At 37.8% G+C, this 24,715-nt stretch overlaps 1 protein-coding gene across 1 annotated transcript in view; it reads left to right on the top strand.

Moving 5' to 3' along the window:
• The window catches only part of SULF2 (sulfatase 2), a 113,964-nt gene that overhangs the window by 43,914 nt on the left and 45,335 nt on the right, over positions 1-24,715 (top strand). Inside the window, exons 4-9 of the mRNA XM_070940035.1 lie at positions 2,039-2,190; positions 5,243-5,412; positions 9,624-9,774; positions 12,588-12,763; positions 19,815-19,943; positions 21,260-21,325. Of these exons, the coding sequence (XP_070796136.1) occupies positions 2,039-2,190; positions 5,243-5,412; positions 9,624-9,774; positions 12,588-12,763; positions 19,815-19,943; positions 21,260-21,325 (844 nt within the window). The remainder of the gene's footprint in view (positions 1-2,038; positions 2,191-5,242; positions 5,413-9,623; positions 9,775-12,587; positions 12,764-19,814; positions 19,944-21,259; positions 21,326-24,715) is intronic.

Below are 24,715 nucleotides of genomic sequence, written 5' to 3'. Positions count from 1 at the left end.
CAACTCACACAGTTGTTGAGAAAAGAAGACAGTGAGAGAGAACTGTGTCATGACATATAAAGCTAGACTTTGGACTCATCAAGTATATATCAAGTCATAAAATATTCTTAAAACAAACAGTTATTCTGGGTAAGTAACAAAAGAAAATAGTAGAGGAAAGAAGAAACATCCCTTTCCGTGAAAATGAGGTTAGTCATCAGAGTAGAGATTCTTATCTTGTACTAATCACTAGACATTGTGAACTAGAGATTTTATGTAAGTCATAAAAGAAAACAAAATCTCTAGAGCAAAATAAATGTCTTCAAACAAACTTGCAGGATTCTGTTAATGTAATCTTACAGTAAAGCAGAATTAGTTCATCTGGTCATGTTTCCTGTCTGGGGTACTGGGACGGTTGAGATCAGCCTTAGAAATCTGATAGTACAAATATCCCACCATCTGTCTCAAAGGTGCTTTTTCAAAAGGCAACTGGACTGTTGAGAAAGAAGAAGACATTTTGCTTCTTGTCCATGAACCTTCATTGGTTCTGGCAATATGGTGGGGGCGATGGAGGGATTAGTTCTGACAGAATGGGGGGGCACGGGTTTGGAAGCTCTTGAGGCTACTTGGGGGTTTATCTTCTCAAGAGCTCTCAGAAAAAGTGCTAAGACCAGATGACTGGAAAAAATATGATCCTTCCAATTCCCCCCTCCCCCGGTCAGAACCAATCCCTCCATAGCCCCCACTATACTGCTAGAACTGATGAAGCTTCTTGGATGAGAAGCAAAACTTCATCTTTTTCCTCCACAAGGAAAAAAACAGTCCAGTTGCCTTTTAAAAAAGCACCTTTGAGATAACTATGACCTGGATTGACTGAGAATCTCCACAGACTTCTCCCACTGTCTCTTTTACAGCCTGAGAAGTTAGGGAGGTTCCAGTCAAAGTTTCTTTCCTTGCCCATTATGCAGTTGTGGACTATTTTATCTGATTGTTCTTTGGCAGCATCTCTTCCTCCCACCACCAGCTCCCAAAGTCATCCCCATATACCATTACACATAATGACAAGGCACAAAAACCTTTAGATGTTTGTATACCTTCTTCTCTGGATAAGAATCAGTATCTTAATCCATTATCCCCTAGATTTCAGGCCAGGAGAAGTGCTTCATTGTTCACTTACCCACACATTATTGTAAATTGCATTTTGCTCTCTAAATATGAAAAGTGCCCAGAAAGCAATCTATCTTGGGAGACCATCTCAGGTTCCACAGCCCTTTCTTGAGTTCAGTTATTTGTGTCTCTGCTTTAATCACAGTTGTTTAATTTTGTTGTTGTTATTTTGCAAGGACTGTGGAGAGGACCTAATTAAAGGAAGTCTGACATTAATGGTTAAATTGATGGAACTGGAATGTATTAATATATCTCTGACTCTGCATGAATTAGAAGTCAACTATGTAAAATCTTTATACTATGCAAGATGACCCAAAATCACGACTGCCCTTTCATTAGACAAAGTGTGTGCATGTAGAAGCCACAATATGTAATTCCACCTTCTCACGGTCACACCACACCACCCTCTTGTAAATCCCAAGAACCAGTGAGATCTTTCTTATTAGGAACAGCACACTTTCAATGATAAAATCTGGAAGTCGTTTACAAAAGAGGCCAGCTTTCTGAAATCAGTAAAAATATTCTGCTTTTTCTCTTTCTTTTTTTTTAATCAAAAGGCCTATATCAAAAGGTTGTTTAAATATTTTTATAATTTCTGTAGTATTCTTTTCTACTATTTTATTTTTTATATTTTATAAATGATAGCCAGCTAAACCACTGTCGAAAATTGGCAGGTTAAAAGCATTTAAAGTTATTAATAATATATTATTGTGGCAAGATCAATGTGTATTTCATATTCAGTTTTACCCCTATAGAAAATACATATTAACACACACCTTTTTCATATTTCTGGGTTGTATGAAATCTGTTGCAAAAAAACCTTGCAGATGATGTGTGAGACATGTTTATGTATTGCCGTCTCTTTACCTATCTTGTCATTCTCTGCTTCCAGCTTTCTTTGGGAAGTATCTAAATGAATATAATGGTTCCTATGTGCCTCCTGGCTGGAAAGAATGGGTTGGATTACTTAAGAACTCTCGTTTTTACAACTACACGCTCTGTAGAAATGGAGTGAAGGAAAAGCACGGATCTGACTACGCTAGGGTAGGTCCTATTGATTTATTTTAATTTGTCCCCCTTGATCCTAACTGTGAGATTAGCCCAGATACATTATGGATTTAGTCTAATTAAAGTATTTGTTTTATAGCTGAGAGCCACTGCTGGTAATATAAACTGTAATCCATAAACCCGCTCTTTAGGCTGTACATTATCATTTTACTTCTGGAGGGATATATGATTTAAAATTTATTTAGTGACAGCAGGCAATTCCTGAGATGGTAAACATTCCAATATGCTTACCAGCTGAGAAATAGATTTGATTGTAGCTTGACTCATACTGTTTTGGCTGGTGTTCTCTACTTTAATTAACATACAGGGTTATATTCTGTACTGCTGTATGCCTGTAATTCTTTTATTGCAAAATCATTGCTTCCATGGTTGTGAGATGCTGTTGGTCAATTCTAAATCTGTCACTAATCCCTAAATTCAATATTTAGTTGCAGGGCTATGAAAATGAGATCAAGAGTACATTTGTGATATAATCTCTTAATTACAATGATCTATTAAAAGTAAAGCTATTTGGAATGTAACATTCATGTAGCATTGCATTCTTTTATTGTTCATTGAGAGTAGCAAAACAGGAATGGGTATGTTCTTGTATGCATATTCAGATTTAATAGAGTGAACGAATCTAAGTTTTAACCAAGAATGTTAAATTAATAAAGGAGTGCTTTAAAAAAAAACTGTTTCTCTATCACATAGAGACCTTTTTTCTTTTAATAGCAACTCTCTTGGGTGCATCACCAGCTATTTTTAAACTATCTCTAGTTTCAGAAGAAAATAAGAATCTGCCTACCTATTTAAAAATCTATCTCCTAATGCAACTCTCTTGTTTCCTAATGTACTACTGAGCTCAATTTAAAATGCCAATTTTAATATTTAAAAACCTAAATGGTTTGAGATTGATAAGAGCCTTGATGGTACAGTGGTTAATGAACCCTGTTATTAACACAGCTGCCTGCAATTTCTGCTGGTTCGAATCTCTCCAAGGCTCAAGGTTGACTCAGCCTTCCATCCTTTCTAAGGTAGGTGAAATGAGGACCCAGTTTGTGGGGGCAATAAGCTGACTTTGTATAAATATACAAAAGGATGAAGGCTATTGCTGAGCACATTGTAAGCCGCCCTGAGTCTCCGGAGAAGGGCGGCATATAAATCAAATTAAAAAAAAAAAAAAAAAAAAAGATGAGGTTACCTTTTCTTCTGTGTTTGTTTTTGATCTTTAAAATCTTCAGAATCTCTGCTTCATTATTTAGAGCCAATCAAATGAACCAAGGTAGGTTATTACCAGATAGAAGAACATTTTTGGATATGGAACAGTTTCCTTTGAGTGATTTACTTGGCAGTATTCTTGAGGTCTTTTCAGTTCCAAGGCCTTTTATGCATTGTATATAATCTCAGACTCAATTTAAAAAAAAAAAGTATGGCTGTAAATTTATGCTTTTTGTTTTAAGAGCCTATGTTTGATTTATTGTTATACAATCACATTTAGATTGTATTATTTTGCATTCAAATAATGTTAAAATGCTTTCCAGACAGTTTTATATTATGGATCAGTAAATAAATGTTATTAATAAATCTCCTCCGCCTGGTGCCATTTAGATGTATTTGATTAGAGAGAGAATTATTATAATTGTGGCCCACCATATCTAGATAGTACTGTAAAGAGTGTTAAAAGCTGATCAGTGTTGCTCGGTAACAGCTGGTCCAAAATTTCAGGAAGGTTTCTTTTCCAAACAACCATGAGGTACCACAATATGATTTGCAGTTTCTTAAATTTAAAAATGGATTTCAAATTGAACTGTGATTCTTCTTAATTTTTATATTTTTACAGTACAACGTTAAATTTTAAACTTCTTTTCACTGGATTAGATTTATCCAGTTCCTGCAATTGTTCTTCATGTTTTAGCTTCTAGTCCCCTAATCTTTATTGCTCTTTTCTGTATTCTTTCCATGATCTTAATATCTTTTTTATATTGTGGTGACCAAAACAGGATGCAGTATTCCAAGTATGGCTGTACTTAAGTCTTTGTAAATCAGTACTAATACTTCACGTGATCTTGATTCTATTCCTCTATTAATGCAGCCCAGATTAATGCATTGGCTTTTTTGGCTGCTGCCACACACTGTTGGCCTATATTTAAATGATTGTCCACTTGGATTCCAAGAGCCCTCTCAGTTACTACAAGCCAAGTTTGACCTAGTCATAATAACATCTAAGCAGGAATCAAGTTTTATATTAACATCTATCTTATGGAATGCATTGTTTTGCTGCAAATTTAAGCACACCTATAATTTTACGCCACAGTTTTATATCCAGCACTTATATTTAATATTTTTATGAAAGCAGTGAGTTTCCCAGCATATGCCCTCCTGTTTTGGTAAGTCTTATGAGTGTATTATATTCTCTGTAATTTTAAGGTGACAAGACATTTGTCTGTTTCCTTGCTGTCATAATAGCTATGTCAAAGCTGAAAATAACATGACTATATCTTCTTTTACAGCTTTCGCCAACTGTTCTGTTTTCCACAGTCCCTCCCAAATATGGCATAATAATCCATTTTCTTAGTTTGACCCCTAGTTCGCAAGTGAGGAAGAACAGAAATGACCAAGAACCTGATGGAAGAACAGATGGTTTTCAAGCAACATAGTAGATCTTAAGAAAATACTTAAGAAAAATATTTAAGAAAATACATTTGAAATAGAGCCGTAGCATATATGTACTGTACAAGCACTGAAAATAACTCTTGGTTGTCTTCATTTCTTAAACGATAATTTTATATTTTGATTTTGCTTCTCTTAAGTAGTACTTACACTTATATAACACTCCATAGTGCTTTATAGCACTTTCTAACTGGTTGATAGTGTCAGCATATTGTCCCTAACAATCTGGGTCATCGTTTTATCAACCTCAGAAGAATGGAAAGCTTAGTCAACCTCATGCCCTGTCAGGATGGACCTCCAGACTGTGGGCAGAATTAGATTGCAATGCTACATTCTAACCATTGTTGTGCTTCTTATCTTCATCTCATCCTTTCAGGACTATCTGACTGACTTGATCACCAATGACAGTATTAGCTTTTTCCGCATATCAAAGAAGATATATCCCCATCGGCCAGTTTTGATGGTTCTTAGTCACGCAGCTCCACATGGTCCAGAAGATTCAGCCCCTCACTATTCTCATCTCTTCCCCAATGCTTCCCAACACATGTAAGTAAACATAAATAATACACATCAATTTTATGTAATTCCAGTATAAAGTCATTATAATCTATATTTATTATAAATTAAATACATTTCTGTGAAATAATTAGCGGATTATTTGCATCTTGTCATTACTTTATCCTAAAACAGAATAGCTCAGTATATTTTCCAACTTTCAAAACTCTGCAACTATTTGCTGTTTGAGTATAATGTATCGTTCTGCAAAGTTTACCTTTTGGTGTGGCAGAAACATTGTCAAGGACCGAAAAATAATTGGGAAAAATAGATACATAGGTTAACAGTAGATGATAGGATAGGGTAGAGATATAAACTGTAATTTTAAGTATGATTATCTAGAAGTATGGCCTATTGACCACAGACAGACTTGGTTTGAAAATACATTAACCTATAAACCAAATCAAACCTTAAAATGTGCAAATCCATCTTTAACTGGTTAGGTGTGTTGGGTGAAAACAGCCCACAGAAATTTGCCCCTGCTAATTGCATATATTGTTTTTTATTTTGTAGGTGAGGTGTTGGGATACAATATGTAAGTGTGTGTATTATTTGGAAGATAATAATGTTTTAATAAAAAGCTACAGATTCAAAATTCCAAGAAAGAATTCACTGAAAAATTGGATGGGAGGAAGGGAGGAAATGTGTGAGTGCATATTGAGAAGAGGAATGCGGTGGCTCAATGGCTAAGACGCTGAACTTGTTGATCGAAAGGTCAGCAGTTCAGCGGTTCGAATCCCTAGTGCTGCGTAACAGGGTGAGCTCCCATTACTTCTTCCAGCTTCTGCCAACCTAGCAGTTCAAAAGCATGTAAAAATGCAAATAGAAAAAATAGGGAACACCTTTGGTGGGAAGGTAACAGCGTTCTGTGCGCCTTTGGCATTTAGTCATGCGGCCACATGACCACAGAGACGTCTTCAGACAGCGCTGGCTCTTTGGCTTTGAAACGGAGATAAGCACCACCCCCTAGAGTCAGGAATGACTAGCACATATGTACAAGGAACCTTTACCTTTACCTTATATTGAGAAGATTTCTTAAAGCATATTGAAAGGTAACTATTTTGCTGAAAGTAACCAAAGTCTGCATTGGAATATTTAGTCATAAATTTAATATAAAAATAAATCCTCATTTCAATTTCTGCATGAAGTTTTATTTAGATTATCCAGATAGTTTCTTGACTTCTTTAAAAATCTTTTTCTACCATAGTCGAATAGTTTTTATAAGACCCATAGAGCTGCAGGTGTAAACTGGGTAGTTTGGCTGCTTCTCCAAGGTCAAATATAGAGAATTTGTACAGGATTTGTAGAGCAAAGGATTTCTTCCCAATCTTACCACTTCAAATTTCTGAATGGATTTGAAGTGGTTATTTTTGTTCAGATTCCAAAGTCGTTATATGTTGTGCATTTGGAAATAACATGGACAAATCTTTTAAGCATAAGAGGGTTGCATTTGTAGTAATCAAAGAAGATTGTAGACTTTGGATGGATTAAGCAGCAGGAGGCTTCAGATGAACCAGGAAATCACAAAGGATATAGGAAAAGGAATTTACCAAGTGTTTTAGATTCATTCAGGGCATTACATAGCAACAGTTTCCATAACCATCAGCATTTTCAAAGCAGCTCTGTCGTTATCCTGCCACAATAACATTCTAAAATCAGAGGGAACATTAGCCATGTAAGAGAATAATAAGCAATCTTTTCTCCCTGGGAAAAAAAGAAACCTCCCTTCCTTTTCTCTGAACACTATTTGAATCAGAAAACCTATATCAAAGCATTCCATTTGTTGAAACACCATTAAACAAATTCCTAAACCAATTCAGGATGCTGGAAAACCAGAGACTGATTTTAACCTGTTGTAAACATTTTGCCTATCACCCCTATTCAAACAATAAATGCATAGGATATTTGCATGTAATCCTGATATATCAGTAAAGCTCAAGGTCTCAAGATACATAAAAATAGCCCCTGGAGTCATAGCCATTACAAGTCTTGACTGCTTCTTTCCAGAAATCTGGGCTTACAAAAATTGGAAGGCCCAGCATTTATTCCTCTACGTCTTTTTCAGGCATGCCTGCACAAAGTCCTAGGGAGTTCACCAGGACTACTTAAAATATTTCTGTTTAGTCTTGAAGTCCTTGATGCTTAGCCAGGATAGTCTCCAATATTCCACTGTGCCAAGCATCCAAGCTTGCTCTTCCAGATGCACCTGTCTTCTTCTTTCTTGCCTCTGTCATTAGGTAGGATGCAAATTTTGCTACACATTTAGGGAAAATCATTACATGGTACTTGTGCAAGCTGGAGGTAGTGGAAATTACACAGTTTAAAGGATTAAAACACAATTTACAAAAACTCATTCAGGTCTGGCTCATTTTGAAATCAGAATGAGAATTTAATATGGTTTGTTTTCTTGATAACTGCTTATGCAGTCATATTGAAATTCTGCTCAATATTCAACTACTAAATATTGTAAAAAGAGTTTGTAAATTTGCCAGTTTGCATACTGGCACCCAAGACAGTTCACACAGCAGAGGTGTCACATGCATTGTTCTGTATGTGCCCGGAATTGCCGCGTGCGGTCTCATTCTGTGAAGCTTCTAGATACTTTTCAAGGGTAGCCCTGTGTACAGCATGTTGCAGTACTCCAAACATTGGTTGGACCCTAGTTTTTCCTCCTCAAGGAGAGCAGGATTATATTCAAAAAACAGGCTTTCTGATTGACCCCTCTGTAACATAGGTAGTCATCCTGCAGGTGCATGTGGGCCTGGGTGTTGTATTCATTTCAAAACCTTTCAAAATGTGGGACCCCAGTTCAGACCATTGGTTGAAAAGAAAACAAAACATACCTGTCCATAGCTATAGAAACAAGCCTTCCAGGATAGTTTCTTCCTGACTTCCTAGAGCAGTGATAGCTAACCTTTTTGCCATGGCATTCCAAAAGTGGAGGGAGTGCGGGGGGGGGCGCACGCATGCATGCCCACACCCATAATTCATTGTACCCCATCCCCCCAGCATGCATGCGCAAACCCCCCCCCCCGCTCCCCACACTTTTGGAATGTGATGGCACAGTGGGCCTGGTAGGCCCATTTTTCGCTCTCTCCAGGCTCCAGAGCCTTTCTAGGAGCCTGGGGAGGGCGAAAACGGTCTCCCCCCCCGGAGGCCCTCCAGAGGCTGGAAACAGCCCGTTTCCCGACTTCTGGTGGGCCCAGAAGGCCCAAAAATCAGCTGGCCAGGAGTACTGATTTCATGAAAATCAGCACGCTGGAGCTGAGCTAGGGCAATGCTCACCTGCCCACAGATATGACTCTGCGTGCCACCTGTGGCACGCATGCCATAGGTTCACCATCACAGTCCTAGAGTATCTGAAGGGACAACACAGAGTGGCAATACATTACTATATAGCGTATTTCAATAACGTAGAGTTCTAGTGTTCTTTCCTAGGGAAAGTCTTCTGATCTGGTCTTCCTCATAAGGCTGACAATAACGGTTGCTCCTGAGAGAATAATAACAGAAAAGGGAACTAATGTCAGCAGCATGGTATTGCTACTATTCAAATTCCACTCTTTTTTATTTTGTTTTGGTTTTTGTAAACTGCAATACTACATGCATACTGCAAAGCAAGAGAGCTTGTCTGGCAACATTGCTTTCATTATTTTGACTAAACAATTTGTCATAATAATAAGGAATTACCTGTGTGGGAGGTGGACAGCCATATAAATTTGTACAATAAATAAATAAATTTGTAAATTCTTATAAACATCACTGAAAGGAATATCAAGACAAGGGAGAGGAAATGTTAAAAGAAAAAAAAAGGAAGGATGTTTTCCCTGCTTGCCCTCACAAATTACCCTTGAGGGTAATAGAAAATTCAATAGAAAGATTGTTTCCCATCTCTGCCCAATAGCCCAAGGGTATTTTTATTTAGTTTATCTTATTTATATATAGTATTTAATTACCTCCCGTCTCCCTCGCAGAGTGACTCTAGATGGTACCAAATAGAAATGAAGAGCTTCTTTAGGAATGAATATCTGGAGTTTAAAAATTTCAACTGATGCTGAATTCAATCTCCATTCTACGTCGAATATTGACGTGGTGCTTTTGCAAGCCTTTTGCAAGTCAAAATGTGTTCTCCAAAATATTAGCGTATTAGGGTCGGCGGCATATTATGTTAATTTTCTGGCAGTTAATTATTTCTGTCTCTCTAGCACACCCAGTTATAATTATGCTCCAAACCCAGACAAACACTGGATAATGAGATATACAGGCCCTATGAAGCCTATTCACATGGAATTCACCAATATGCTACAGCAGAAGCGACTTCAGACACTCATGTCTGTGGATGATTCTATGGAGGCGGTAAGAGTTTACGATCTCATTCCTCAAGTTTTAGAGAAACAAATCAAGCTTTGAGAAATTAAACCAAGGTTTTCACAACTGTAGAAATTCAAGTTTCTTCTTTTGATTTATTATGTTGCATTGCTCTAGGAAGAACAAAGGTACTAAATTATAAAATAGTTACAATAGCAAATATTTCCTAGTATCCAGTATAAATGTAATCAGAGATACACGTAAAAATGGAATAAGAAAAGTAGTCTGCATTAGTGCTCTGAACTTTAATAGCTCTCAGATCAGTATTTCAGTCCTTTGAGATGAAATGGCAGGAAATAAAAGGTGTTTTGATATTGACATGTGTTGAGTAACAGTTATTCAGCAAACATCTGGAAATATCCCTAAATAATTAAAGCTGGAACCTAGACGCTTTCCCACAATTATAGTCCTAGTTACATAAACACAAGGGAAGAGATCTAATCAGGAGAGGCTCTTCAACAGGAGAAAGGGATACTATTTCTTCTAGTTTCCTAAAATAGTTCTAGAAGGAGCCATTAAGGGGGGAAAGGCATGAATTTTCTTAACTTCCTTGCTCTGGAAAGGAAGAAAACTGGTCTTGCACCTCAAAGCCTTTAAATACTTTGTTTTCTAAACAATGTGTTTATTTATTATTTATTATTTATTTATTATTGCGATTTATATGTCGCCTTTCTCCCGAGGGACTCAAGGCGGCTTACAAAATGACAATTTCCAATACAAATCACAACAAAATAAAATTAAAATCAACAATGTGTTAACAATATGTAGAAGTTTTTTTTCTGAAGCTCTGAACCATTTGTGGTAGGAAGACCACAAATGTCTCAAGCAGTGTATGAATATGGATATGTACACATTCATTTGTGAGAGATCTCAGGTCCTGTTCTTGCCAGAGGGCAATTACAAAGAGTCAATCTACTCACTACTCACTCTCCATTCTGACATAGTTGCCAACTCCAGTTTTAGCAGAGCCATCTTCAGTTTACCATTTCTTACCTGGAAGCCTTAGTTGATACCTTCTGTGAAAATTGATAGTCTTGTTCTCAAGTTTATAAAGTTGCCAGACAAACATGGAGGAAAAATAATTTACTGCTGCCTATTTGACCTTCTTGTAATTTGTTTAAGTTTAAGCAAAACACAGGAATTCCATGACAGTAAGAATAGGATTACATTGAGGCTAATTGTGATTACATTATCACTGATTTGTGGTCCGTTCTAGGATATTATAATCTTTTTGTCAATGCTACTGTATACATTTGAGGAAATAGTAGTCTTGCAATTTATCATAGTGGCTATTCAGCCTTAAAATAATCCCTAGTAAATTTGCTGACATAAAATACACACTTATAAATAAGGACGATACATTTTAAAATCCTATCAGTCAGTCAGACTTAACCTTCTGCTTTCTCACAGATGGACTCCAAAAATAGTTATGCTTTGACCTGCTTTTCTGTATTAAAAAATGAAGGTATCTGGGTCATCATAAAATGCAATGGTTAGCATTCCTTGTTAGCTAAACAAACAGCCTTTTATAAAAACCAGAAACACAGTTTGAAGGAAAATGTTTCACCTAAGATAAGTTAACCAAAGCAGAATTCAGAATGGGGGTGTTACTTGGAACTCTGACAATAATTCCATAAAATGTAGTTATTGATACAATAAATCATAACAATTGGATATGTGTGTAGCCCTTCTCAGCTGGGGATAGCTGACCTTTTAAATAACCAAAACATTGTGAACTGAGAAAACCAGTAATCCATTTTGGATCTCAGTCTTATTATAGGAGTTAAGGACTAAAAGCTTAGAAAGATATAAGACAGGAGAAAAAAACTGCTATGTACTGTGATGGTTATGGGAATCATAGAGTCCTGTTCCTATTTTAATTATCTTTGGGTAAAATTAGGCATAGTAGAAAAGAGATTTCATGTTCAGTACCATGAACCTGAATCCCTTCTATTTTTTTTTTTTTAATTTCAAGTAACAGGACACAGAACAGTTAAACTTGCCTCCCCCAAGTGTTTTTAAAGGATTTAAGAACATACTTTGGTCAAACAGATCAATCCTTGGCCTATGGATTTCATGAAGAAATTGCTTAGTGTTGGCCCCTATAATTACAATTTTATGCTGTTTCTGGTTTAGTGCATGTTCTTTTTAATTTGTTGCACCTGTTTGAAGTATTAAAAATAAATGTGCATTGTGAGGTGGGGAAAGTGATACATGGTTTGTTAAGAGACAGAGTATCCTGCAGCATGATATATTAGCATTCCATGATGTGGCATGTTCCAGAAGAGCTAGGCAATAAATCACTCCCAGTAGCACACCAAAGGTTGTCCAACAATTCCACAGATCCAGTACTTCTAGATCAGAGTTTCTCAACCTTGGCAGTTTGAAGACGTGTGGACTTCAACTCCCAGAATTCCCCAGCCAGCGTTGCTTTTGGGAGTTGAAGTCCACACGTCTTCAAACTGCCAAGGTTGAGAAAGGAACAGTTATTGCCGCTATCTTCATTCTTTGTATATAGTTTAATTTGTTGAAAGCTTAATTGTGTGGATAGCAATGCAAGGACTTATTGCCTTGATTGTTTAATATTTTTGCTTTAAAGAGAACCTGCCAGAAAAAAAGGGGGGGGAGTAAAGAATTTTTAAGAATCAAATACTTTTAATACCAATGGAATAACTTTATATATTCAGTGTTATTTACATATAACATAATAACAATGGTATTATTGTTTTTTTCAATCTAAGACATAGTGTCTCTATGAATATGTTTATTTTATTCATTAATGTGTTTATTTTATTTTTCAGATTTATAATACATTAGTTGAAACAGGTGAACTGGAAAATACCTATGTAATATACACAGCAGATCATGGCTATCATATTGGGCAATTTGGCCTGGTGAAAGGAAAATCCATGCCATATGAATTTGACATCAGAGTTCCTTTCTATATACGTGGTCCAAATGTGGAGGCTGGATCCTTGTAAGTTAATGAGCTTGGTGGCTCCAGGGGAGTAAACTGAATATCATGGCTAATTCTGCATTGTACTTCTGCCTGAGTGCATGGAATCAGGATAGGCACCTAAACGATTTTTGTTTTGGTTTGAATATGTTTAGGGCTTCAGGAGTCAGGAAACTCAGTAAAGAAATGAGGGATCCTGGTAAAGATCTTCATATGGAATATCCAAAGATCTATAAGGCAGTCAGGCACCTAAATGTTATAAGGAAGAATTTGTACATGTGCCAACATTGCTTCCTACTTCACTTCTTCTTGGATGTAGGATATGTCTGCATAAAACTAATATTTTGCTGGCAATTAAGCAATATTCAAAACATCTGTCTTTAATATAAAAATATATTTCCTTATTTGATTCTCCTATCATAGATGACTGCTTTGTTATGTATGCCCTCTGAATTTAATCCAGTTGTGACCATTACTTCTGTTCTGTCTACTATACAGTCTTGAAGCTGCCATTCCTCTTCCCCTAGCCTACCATTTCATCAGAAAAAAAATTTGGATTTTTTTTTTCCCCAAGAGTGGTAACGAGGAAAAGGAGTTGCAGCACTGTACTAAATATTCTTCAGTTGACTTTCCTAGTGCCAGTTTCCCTAAATTTTGTTATAGGTCTGTTCTTAATAAGCCAGTAGCATGTGGAAGGAATAACAGAATTGTGGATGATATATTCCCCCCCAGGTTTTAAAACCTTTACACTGCGGTATACTGTCCTTTATTAAAGGAGAATGTCTGACTGTGCAAAGCATAGCAGCCTTCCAGACTAATTTTCTTCTCTATTCACATAGGGATAAATGACTGTTTTTCATCCATTCCCTTTGCACATGTTCAGTGTCAGTTCTATTCATCAGATTTCATTTTTTTTCCAAGCACGCATTTCAATGATACACTTTTTTCTCATATTTCCAGTTAATATTTCTCATATTTCCACTTAAAATGCGTAGTTAGGCCAAGATGTTCACTGACGCTTAGGGTTTAAGTGAAGCCTGTTTTAATTGAGGTTGTACTCTCCCAACTTTTTTAAGGCAGTGTTTCTTAACCTAGGCAGTTTTTAGATTGGTGGACTTCAACTCCCAGAATTCCTCAGCCAGCATGCATTCTGGCTGGGAAATTGTAGGAGTTGAAGTCCATTCATCTGAAAGCTGTGGCAGTTGAGAAACATTGGTCTAAGAGCCATTTCCACTATTAATTGGACCTGATTACTTAGATCCGTGATGGCGAAGCTATGGCACGCGTGCCAGAAGTGGCACGCAGCGCCCTCTCTGATGGAACGTGAGCTGCTGCCCCAGTTCAGCTCTGCTGCGCATGCTTCCCACCAGCCAGCTGGTCTTCGGGTCTCTGCTGTGCATGCATGGGAGGTGGGGGGTGGGGGGGGCGCTTGCATGCATGGGGGGTGGGGCACACACAGGGGAGCCCTGTGCATGTGGATGCACAGGGGTGGGTGCATGTAGGCGGCTGTATGTGCATTGCATTTTGGGGGTTCGGGTGCACGCACATTCACACACACTTTGGGCACTCGATCTGGAAAAGGTTAGCCATCACTGACTTAGATCATCAGGAGAGGCCCTTTTGAAGATGCCTTTGCTTCCTAAAGCTCAGTTGCCTGGCGCACGGGAGCAGTCTTCTCCTTCGTAGAGTACCCTTCCTAAGAAGGAGCATTTGGCCCCCACTCCCCTAGGTAGCAAAATGGTAAAAAAATCATTTTGTTTAATTGTTTAAGAATTATTTTAAGCCTCCTTGACTGCTTATTAATAAATAATATATATCCAAATGATACCCTAAGACAGGGCTGTCAAACTGTTGAGACTGGTTTAGCTCAACAGACAGAAGCACTGTAAAACACCAGCTGTCTGCAATTAAAGTAAGATCGAATCTCACCAGGCTCAAGGTCGACTCAGCCTTCCATCCTTTCTAAGGTAGGTAAATTGAGGACCCAGTTTGTGGGAGCAATAAGCTGACTTTGTATAAATATACAAAAGTATGAAGGCTATTGCTTAACACACTGTAAGCCGCCCTGAGTCTCCAGAGAAGGGCGGCATATAAATAATAATAAAAAAAAAAACCAACTCCCAGCCCACAGGCCAGATGCATCGCACACTGGCCATGCCTACGCCCGGTTTAGCAAAGGGGGAAAAAGTCCTGATACGCCAACTGACACCAACGTGACGACGTGGTGCCCTAAGACAATAAAATAAGGCATCGTACATTTCAAATCAATCCATAGTGAATTTGAAACACCCCATTTTGCATGATAAAATGCTGTTTTGTGTGCATAATGGACTGTCTCAAACATCTTGCAAGAGTCTAAGTTGCTTGAAATGTCCATTCAAGCTTCAAATCAAAAGTTTTCGTGCTTGAAAAGAGATGTTTTAAATTTGAAATGAAGTTTAGAAATTCCAATCCAAAACATTTTGTTGCTTGAGGTAGGAAACTTACCAAGTTTTCACTGTAAGAATAAAAATGCAATAATCATAAATTAACATGACCTGAAACAGATGCTGCTATAAAGCTCATTCTTTGGCTTCACAAAATTTAGAATACTTTTCAAGCCAAAGAATAGTTGTGTTCTGAAAACCTATTTTGCAAAGTATTTAATCAGTTTGATTACACATGTAGGTTAAATAAATTTTTCCCAAAATTCTTTCTTTATACATCCATATATTAGGTAAAAAATAAAAGCCTAAGTTTCTGAAAACTGTGAAGAAATTCTGGTATTTCTGTGATGAAAGGAGTGTTACATTTTTAACCAACTCTTTTCATCCTTAGGGTGAAAGATAGGTTTCTAAATAAAAATACTGTAACAAGTTAGCTGTTCTAGTAGACAGGAATCATCAGAAAGTGATTATGTAAAGTAGCAGAATTATGCAATATTTCCTTTGTGTTCTGATTACAAGTAAGGTAGAGAGACAGAGAGGAGAGAATTTCACATTAATTATAGGATGTGAATCTACAAATTATTTTAGTGCTTAATTTTTGCAATGTAATAATTATTTCTACCCTAAAATTGTCTGTGTTGTATGTATATGTGTTTATGAATATGAATATATAACAGTATGCATGAATTAACACAAGTAGCACTTGTACTTTCTCTCTTTTTAATATAAAGAAAGAAAAAAATTGCTGTTGCAAAACAGCAACAGATATAAAATATCTGCATTGACTCTTCATAGATTTTTTCAATTGAAATGAATTTCATCAAGGTAAAAAACCAGATCAAGAACAAAAAATAATAGTATGCCTTTAACACAATTTAGGATTACCTAAAGCATAATAGGATGATGCTAATTTTTTCAAACTCTGATCCGATGACTCTTCTTATTGAATATCATGAAAGTTAAGTCCAATTTAAGTTAAGTAGCAGCAGATGACGAGAGATCTAAGCAAAAGATTGATCCTCGACACCCTCTGAATGGACGTATGCCCCAAGCTTGCCAACTCATATCTAGGAACAGCTTTATGGCAAGAACCAACAGTCTTGAGTCTACACAAGAACAAAATTGAATTAAAAGATGGATACCTTTGAGTAAGGAATAACATTAAAGGAAGAGATGGCTGAAGGTTCTGACCTCCCTTATACTACTGAGTAGGTTGAGAGTTGGAGTGCCTAAATGTAAAACCAAAAATGTACGCTCAAGTGGAGGCTCTTAGAGCATAACAATACACTATGTGAATATGGAGAGACACAGAACCCAGTCCACCTGCTTGTATGTCAACTACTAACAGAAACATGTACCGATAATGTCTTATTTTTGGCCAGCGACAAAGCCAAGAAGGTGGCTTCATTCTGGCAGTTTAAAGTTTGATCTAGACCCAGAAGAAATCATCCAACATATCTCTAAGACAGAGGTGTCAAGCTCGCGATGACACGTTGTCATCATGTGACATATCACAAGCTTTTTCCCCTTCGCTAAACGGGGGGGTGGGGGTGGGCAACGCATGAAGCATCCGGCCCACGGGAAGCCAGTTTGACGCCCCTGCTCTAAGATCACTGATACTTTCCTTGTAGCCAATATCCGATGCTATGCATATTATGTGTAGTAAGGAACCTTATCCAGGGATTAAAACAGTATCAGCCACATTGATAAGCAATAATTGTTCAATGGGGAGAGAGCACAAGTATTTGATTGGAGTAATTTGTTGAGCTTGACCTAGTCTGTTAAGACAAGGGCTTCTGACTGAGCATTTTGTGAGATCTGCCTTCAAGTCAGAGACTCAAAATGTTTTTGGGCCACAATTCTCTGAAAAATCAAATCTGATGAGAGTTATAGATCAAAATGTCTGAACAGCATCAGTTTAGGGAAGACAGGTGTAAGCAAACATGCCTCATTTTAAACAGTTGGTTTAGTTTTCTAGCTTCCCTAGAGCTCTTTCTTAATCAATGTGAGAAATCTTGTACACTGAATTCCAAGCCCTCTTGACTAATTCAAAATTAACCAAAACCCTATGTCAAGATAGTTCTGATTCATGCAAAGATTTTAAAGTTCATAAGTTAATGCAAAGTTCTCAGCCTTAATGACACCAAGAAACTCTGTTCCCACCCATGAAGAACAGAGATAATTACCCTGTAAGTAAAATCAATGATTTTGGGTCTAGGGTAGGCAAGAAATAAGCTTCCCTGTCACCCTGGGTAATCAAATTTCAGCCTAAATCCCTCAGGAAACTTGCAACCCCCATCGAGTTTGCTTAAATTCCCCAAACAACAGTATGAAAACCCCAGCATTAAGGGATTTAAAGGTCTCAACACAACCTTTGACTGGAGGAAAGGACAGAAATTTTGTTTTCACCAATTTCCCCTGAAAGCATCAGCTTTCATGCTGCTGCCAACAATTCCCCAGTTCTTGAGATCAGCTTTTCAGAAGGCACAGGAGGAGAGAGGAAGAGTAAAGATTGCCTCTTTTATGTCTTATAAAAGACATATCGTGTGTGTGAGAGATGTTCTAGAACCAATTAAAGGAGTGTCCATTGCCATGTATTGTTAACCTTGACAGTAGTCTGATTCTTCAGGACATCCTGAGAGAGTAGCATTTTAGATTGCCTGCAATCTCTGTTGCAGAGGAGCCTTCATTTAAAAGTCTTCTTAGAATCAAAATTCATTTTTTTTGTAACGCTCACATAGATCAGTCAAAATGACCCATTTGAGTTCATCCCATTAGAGAAAATGGTAAAAAGGAAACTTGTACACACTCGACAAGGTAATTTGTCAGATACTCAATTGGTGTTCTTATTTCCATACAGAGTCCATCTACAGCGATATTTTTGCTAACGCCGGTTGTATCTACCTAAATTAATTGCTGACTGCCCCCCACTTATCATCCCTGATTTAACAGTCATTGCTGTAGTGAGGCCTCATTACCATAGGTTCATTACTTCTATCCTGAAATGTTACACTGCATTAACTGGTAATTAAAATTGAGCTGCACTTGTCAAGCAAATAAACAAATGTATTATCTTTGGTTCTTGTCCTTGTTTGTTTTCAAATCCAGTAATTTACAAATGGATTCATTCATTGTTGCAAATTAGCATATTGCTATCTTGCTGTGTTTCTAAGCTAGAAATTTGCAAAAGAGCAGAAAACTAACCATATGGCACTATCTTTGAATTGTAATTTCTCTCTGTAAATTATGGCAAGTATGTTCTTGTCTCCAAAGATCCCTGTAATCGTTTTTCCAAGACTTAGTTTTTGGATTTGCCACTTCTTGATTGTTTCAATAAGCATCTTAGCTGGAGCTATTGTAATATAATGATTAAAAATGATCTATGAATCAATTCCTGTTGTTTTTAATCTTGCCTCTTCCGTGAACTCAACTAGGTGGCCCAAGAAAATGTGCTCTTTTTAATCTCATTTTTAACTGTCTTCCCCCCAATCTGTAATATTTTTATATCTATATCTGAATTGCCCTGAAAGGGCTAGATAATTATCTTAACCTCAATGCGTTGAAAACATGATGCATTTCATGGGTCTGAGGGACAGTATCAGTGTTGGTGGGAGAGGTTTTGGTATTTCCTTGCTTAGGCTGTTGTTTACTCTTAGCTTGTTTGTCTGAGTTGATAGTTCCAATTACCAAGATCTCGCCCACCAACACTAATAGGGTAAGCCACTAGTATTTTAAATGAGAACAAACCCCACTCCATTTTAGCACTGATAATATTATCTAGTTTGGTATTGAAACGTCTGCAAGAAAACAACCAGGTTTACAGAGCACCAAGGACCCCACAGTTCAACTACAAATATATTTCTTCCAAATATATTTTTGCACAAGCTTAAAACTAGCCAACTATATCTTCCTTACAAAAATGGAAGAAGTAAAACCTAGCATTTCTGGATTGCATACAATTAATAATATAAGCACAAGGTTTCATCTTATGTACCGTAGTATCATTTTATGGGCTTCACCTATCAAATAATGCTAACAAAATGGCTCTAAGGGTTACAAGCTATTGTAACTTAAGTGTGATGCTCTCAGATATAATATAAATTCTAAATTACAGGTAGTCTTCGACTTACAACAGTTCAGTTAGTGACCATTCAAAGTTACAATGGCCCTGAAAAATGGGACTTACAACCATTTTTCACAGTTATGACCTTTGCAGCATTCCAGTGATCATATGATCAAAACTCAGATGCTTAGCAACTGGTTCATATTTATGAGTGTTGCTGTGTCCCAAAGTCATGTGATCACTTTTTGCGACCCTTCTGACAAGCAAAGTCAATGGGGAAGCCAGATTCACTTAACAACCGGGTTATTAATTTATCAACTGCAGTGATTCACTTATTAACATTGAGGCAAGAGAGGTTGTAAAATGGGTCAAAACTCACTTAACAATAGAAATTTTGGGCTCAATTGTGGGCGTAGGTCGAGGACTACCTGTATTACTAGAAAATGCAGGTATTTTCCCCCAAATTGATAAACACCTGGATCTTCAGAAGAGTACATGGTTTAATACTGTATCTGCTACAGATTAGGCTGGGATTATTGTTCCAGCTGTTTTGTAAAGATTGTGTATATATATTTCTTTTCAGGAATCCTCACATTGTATTGAACATCGATCTTGCTCCTACAATTCTAGATATTGCTGGCCTGGACATTCCACCTGACATGGATGGGAAATCCATACTAAAACTGCTGGATTCTGAAAGATTGGTCAATAGGTAAGGGTGGAAAACATATGCAGTACACTTACATATCCTGCAGTTAATGAGAACACTGGTTTTTATTATTAAATAGAGCATTATGGAACATTTGGTTCTGTTTTGTAGGTCTGCATTGGGAAAATACTCTATGAATCTTTCAGGGAAAAGTATTTCCATATATTACAGATTTCAAGTTTCCCTTGTGTATTTTTTAATATCGGTGCTATTTGTGTTACATAGAAATTGTCTGGGGAAAGGAGAGACACACATATAAGAAATTTGTTCTCTTAGTATCTGTGCTGTTTTTAATCTGTCTCTCTTACCCTGATGCAGGGGGCGGTCTGGGGGCATGGGTGTGAAGCAGTTTCTCTTTGTCTCAATTTCATACCACTCTAAATGGAATAACCAAGGTCAACTGAATGAGGTTTTCATCCTTTTTTTTTTTTTACAAACAAGCAAAGCCTATTCTTCCTATTCTGAAAATTTCTATTCCTGCTTCATTATTCTAAAGTATTTCACTATTCTAAAGTGTCTGGATGTTTTAAAGACCTAACAAGTAGTAGGAGAGATATGAGGAATAGTAACATCAATAGCACTTAGACTTATATACCGCTTCATAGTGCTTTTACAGCCCTCTCTAAGCGGTTTACAGAGTCAGCATCTTGCCCCCAACAATCTGGGTCCTCATTTTACCCACCTCGGAAGGATGGAAGGCTGAGTCAACCTTGAGCCGGTGAGATTCGATCTGCTGAACTGCAGATAGCAGTCAGCTGAAGTAGCCTGCAGTACTGCACTCTAATCCTATACTAAAACTAATGTCCACAATAAATATTTGGGATGGGTGGATGAATGGACACAGTGGTGAGTTTCACTTACCTTTGCTACTGGTTCGCTCACATGCACAGAGCATATTTAATGATATATGGGCGGGTGGGCGGAGCCTCCCACCGCCGCTACTATCGTCTCCTGAACTGGTACGAACTGGTAGCAACCCACCACTGAATGGACGGTTGGGCAGACAATAGGCAGGCAGGCAGGCAGGCAGAAACTATTGGTAATAAACAATATTCTGAAATGATTTGTCTTAACCATCTTAATCATCAATAGGCTGATATTTGCCTAACCTGAATAGCTGTTGCTGTTATCCAAAGATTAACAATGAAACACATGTGGTTACCAAGGTACTGTTGATTTCAAAGTAGTATTCACAATGTTCACAATTACACATAATTTTTAAACAGTAGAAATCTTGCATATTTGTCAGATTATACAAGATTTCAATACATAAGGTTTGGACTAATCATAGTTAAATACGATTCAAACCTATGTTTCAGTTTTTCCAGATTCCATTTGAAAAAGAAAATGAAGGTTTGGAGAGATTCGTTTTTGGTGGAGCGAGGGTAAGTAGCTTTCAAATTTGCTTTGTTTTATTTTTTTTAGAGACTTCATTGCTCAAAGCACAAGCTGCTAGAATTATTGTAGTTGAAGCCAGTTGTTTGTCTTAAATTATGTAATTTCTTCAGCAATATTATGTTTTTCCTTTGGGAAGTTGCTTTAATAACAAAAATGAATTTATTAGTAGATTCATTCTTACTGGAACTGTTACACAGTAAGAACACATACAGTTGATTGTGATCAACATATTATCTCCGATAATTGTTTTTTTTTTTAATGTGATAAGATAGTTCTCTGCCATAGTTAATGAAATCAGTCTATTGTAAAAACTAGAGACTAAATCATACTATCTAGTTGAGCAAATTGCTTCCTATTTCTGCAGGATTTCCAGAGAAGGCCTAAAGGCATTCTTCCTGTATTTTAGTTCTTCAGTAGTTGCTGCCTAGAATCACATTGTCTCTAAAACTTCAGGCTACATTAATCTGTTATAGTTAATAGCACTGATAGCCAAGAAAATACATGTAGTCCTCGACTTACAACAGTTCATTTAGTGATCCTTCAAAGTTATAGAAGATCCCAGGGTCATGTGTTCAACTTTTGTAACGTTCTGATAAGCAAAGTCAATAGGGAAGCCAGATTCACTTAACAATTGTGTTACTAACTTAACAACTGCAATGCATGCTGATGATACTCAGCTGTACATCTCCACCCCAAACCACCCCAATGATGCCCTTGAAGTGATGTACCAGTGTCTGGAGGCCATGTGGGTCTGGATGGGGAGGAACAGGCTTCGACTCAACCCTTCCAAGACCGAGTGGCTGTGGATGCCGGCATCCCGATATAGCCAGCTGGTGCTATCGCTGGCTATTGGGGGCGAGTCACTGACCCCCACAGAGGGGGCTCACAACTTGGGCGTCCTCCTGGACACACGGCTGTCTTTAGAAGAGCATATGACGGCTGTGGCCAGGGGAGCTTTTTATCAGGTTCGCCTGAGACGCCAATTGAGCCCCTTTCTGGATCGGGATTCCTTATGCACAGTCACTCACACTCTCGTCACTTCCCGCCTGGACTACTGTAACGCTGTCTACATGGGGCTCCCCTTGAGGAGCAACCGGAGGCTCCAACTGGTCCAGAATGCGGCCGTGCGGGTGATTACGGGAGCAACATGGTGCTCCCATATAATACCTCTCCTGCACGAGCTGCACTGGCTCCCGATGGTCTTCCGGGTGCGCTTCAAAGTGTTGGTTCTCACCTTTAAAGCGCTCCATGGCTTAGGGCCAGAGTATTTACGAGACCGCCTTCTGCTACTGATAATCTCCCACCGGCCAATACGCTCTCACAGAGAGGGCCTCCTCAGGGTACTGTTGGTCAAGCAATGTCGGCTGGCGGCCCCCAGGGGGAGAGCCTTCTCTGTGGGGGCACCCGCCCTCTGGAATGAGCTTCCTCCCGGAATACAACTGATCCCGGATCTCCGCACTTTCCGTAAGGCCCTGAAGACATTTTTATTTCAGCAAGCTGGCCTAGCCTAATTAGGTTTTATGCGTTAGTTTTTAATTGTATAGCTTTGGGGTTTTAAATTGGGGGCCGATTGATTTAATTTATTTTAGCTATCTTAACTTTTATATTGTATGTATTTTAATTTCGGCTGTTCACCGCCCTGAGTCCCTAGGGGGAGAAGGGCGGTATATAAATTCAAATATAAATATAAATAAATAAATAAATAAAAATTCACTTAACAACTGTGGTGAGTAAAGCTCACTTAACAAACGTCTCACTTAGCAACAGAAATTTTGGCCTCAATTGTGGCCATAAGTTGTGGACTACCTGGATAGATAGATAGATAGATAGATAGATAGATAGATAGATAGATAGATAGATAGATAACCTTGCTTTTTAGATATTCTCTAGGACAGGGATGTCAAAATCCCCTCCCCTTCGTTAAAACGGGGGTTGGCATGGCCAATATATGACGCATCTGGCCCACGGACCGCGAGTTTGACACACCTACTCTAGGAAGACTACAACTCAGAATCAGTTCCTCAAAATTGGCAAGGGACTATACAGAGATTTTTTTGATAAGTTCAAAACAAATTTGGGCTTAATTGTGGTCGTAAGTCGAGGACTGCGTTTATAACTTGATCTAATTTACACCAAATCATTCACTATATTTCTCCATAATTTTCTATGTTTGCAAATTATCCTTGCTTCCACCCTGTCCTTACACTACTTCACTCAGTTAATGACAGTAATTGGGGCTGGAATTTCCCTCACTAAGCTGTCCTAAAGCACAGTATCAGACACGACTACACTAGTAGTGGGTTTCAATTTTGGTCGCTACAAGTTCGCTTATGGGCATGCGTGCATGTGTGTGTGTGTGTGAAACGCTTCTGTGCATGCGCAGAGACGTCCAGATGGGTGGACAGAGCCTCCTGCCACCGCCACTACCGGTAGCAACCCACCACTGGTAGCGAACCGGTAGCAACCCACCACTGGACTACACTGCTTAGCAATGATGGTTCTGGCACTTCCAGTTGCCAACTTTAAGGACTGGTCATAAGTCCCATTTGTTCAGCGCCATCGTCAGTTGAACAATTGCTGAACAAGTGGTTATTAACCAAGGACAATCTGTAATTGCCTTTTATTCTTTCAACTTCCACTTTTCTTTTTTGAGAATCTCAGCAGTTCCGGGCAACCAACACTTTTTTGGTATTGTTTTATTTTCAAGCCATTTAATCTTCCCTTACATATTTGTTTTATGTTCAGTTTTCATTTTTCTCCTTATGTATCCATATTACAGCAGTATGCTTTTTTTCATGTTAGTAAATCACTTTTGTGTTCAGTCCAAAATCATTTATCATCTATTCACTCTTAGTGCCATGCCTTCTGATTTTATTAGATGGATTATCTAAATACCATATTTCCACTGCATTCAACTGATTATTAAATTTGTGACAGTATATCAATACCTGACAAAAGTATCAATTCCCTATGCTATTCATTCATGAAAACCATTATATAAGCAATACAGATTAGTGTGTACAAGAATAGTGATTCCCTGAAAACATAGAAAAGAGGCAAAAAGTTTAATAATGAATACAGAATTCAATCCAATTCATGATTGTGATTGGTAGATTTCAGTGTTGTACTTTTCTGACCAACCATTATAAATTGTTCTATATTACAAAAATTAAGAGAAGTATTCTCCATTCAAATCATGGAATTCAGCTTTATTTTATATAGTGTGCTAAGAAGCATGCACGAGAGGCAGTGAGATCAAGAAATAAAAATATGAATAATCAAGTAGCTAATGTTGTCCAATGGCTTTATCTAGCAGAAAAATTGCATTGTATAGTACAGTGGTTTTCAACCTTTTGTTCACCACGGATTCTCTATAA

The sequence above is a fragment of the Pituophis catenifer genome, unplaced genomic scaffold (genome assembly GCF_029215685.1).
Source record: "Pituophis catenifer annectens isolate HBS135680 unplaced genomic scaffold, rPitCat1.0.hap2 SCAF_3, whole genome shotgun sequence".
NCBI classification, from domain to species: domain Eukaryota; kingdom Metazoa; phylum Chordata; class Lepidosauria; order Squamata; family Colubridae; genus Pituophis; species Pituophis catenifer.
This window is presented reverse-complemented; position numbering and strand designations above follow the sequence as displayed.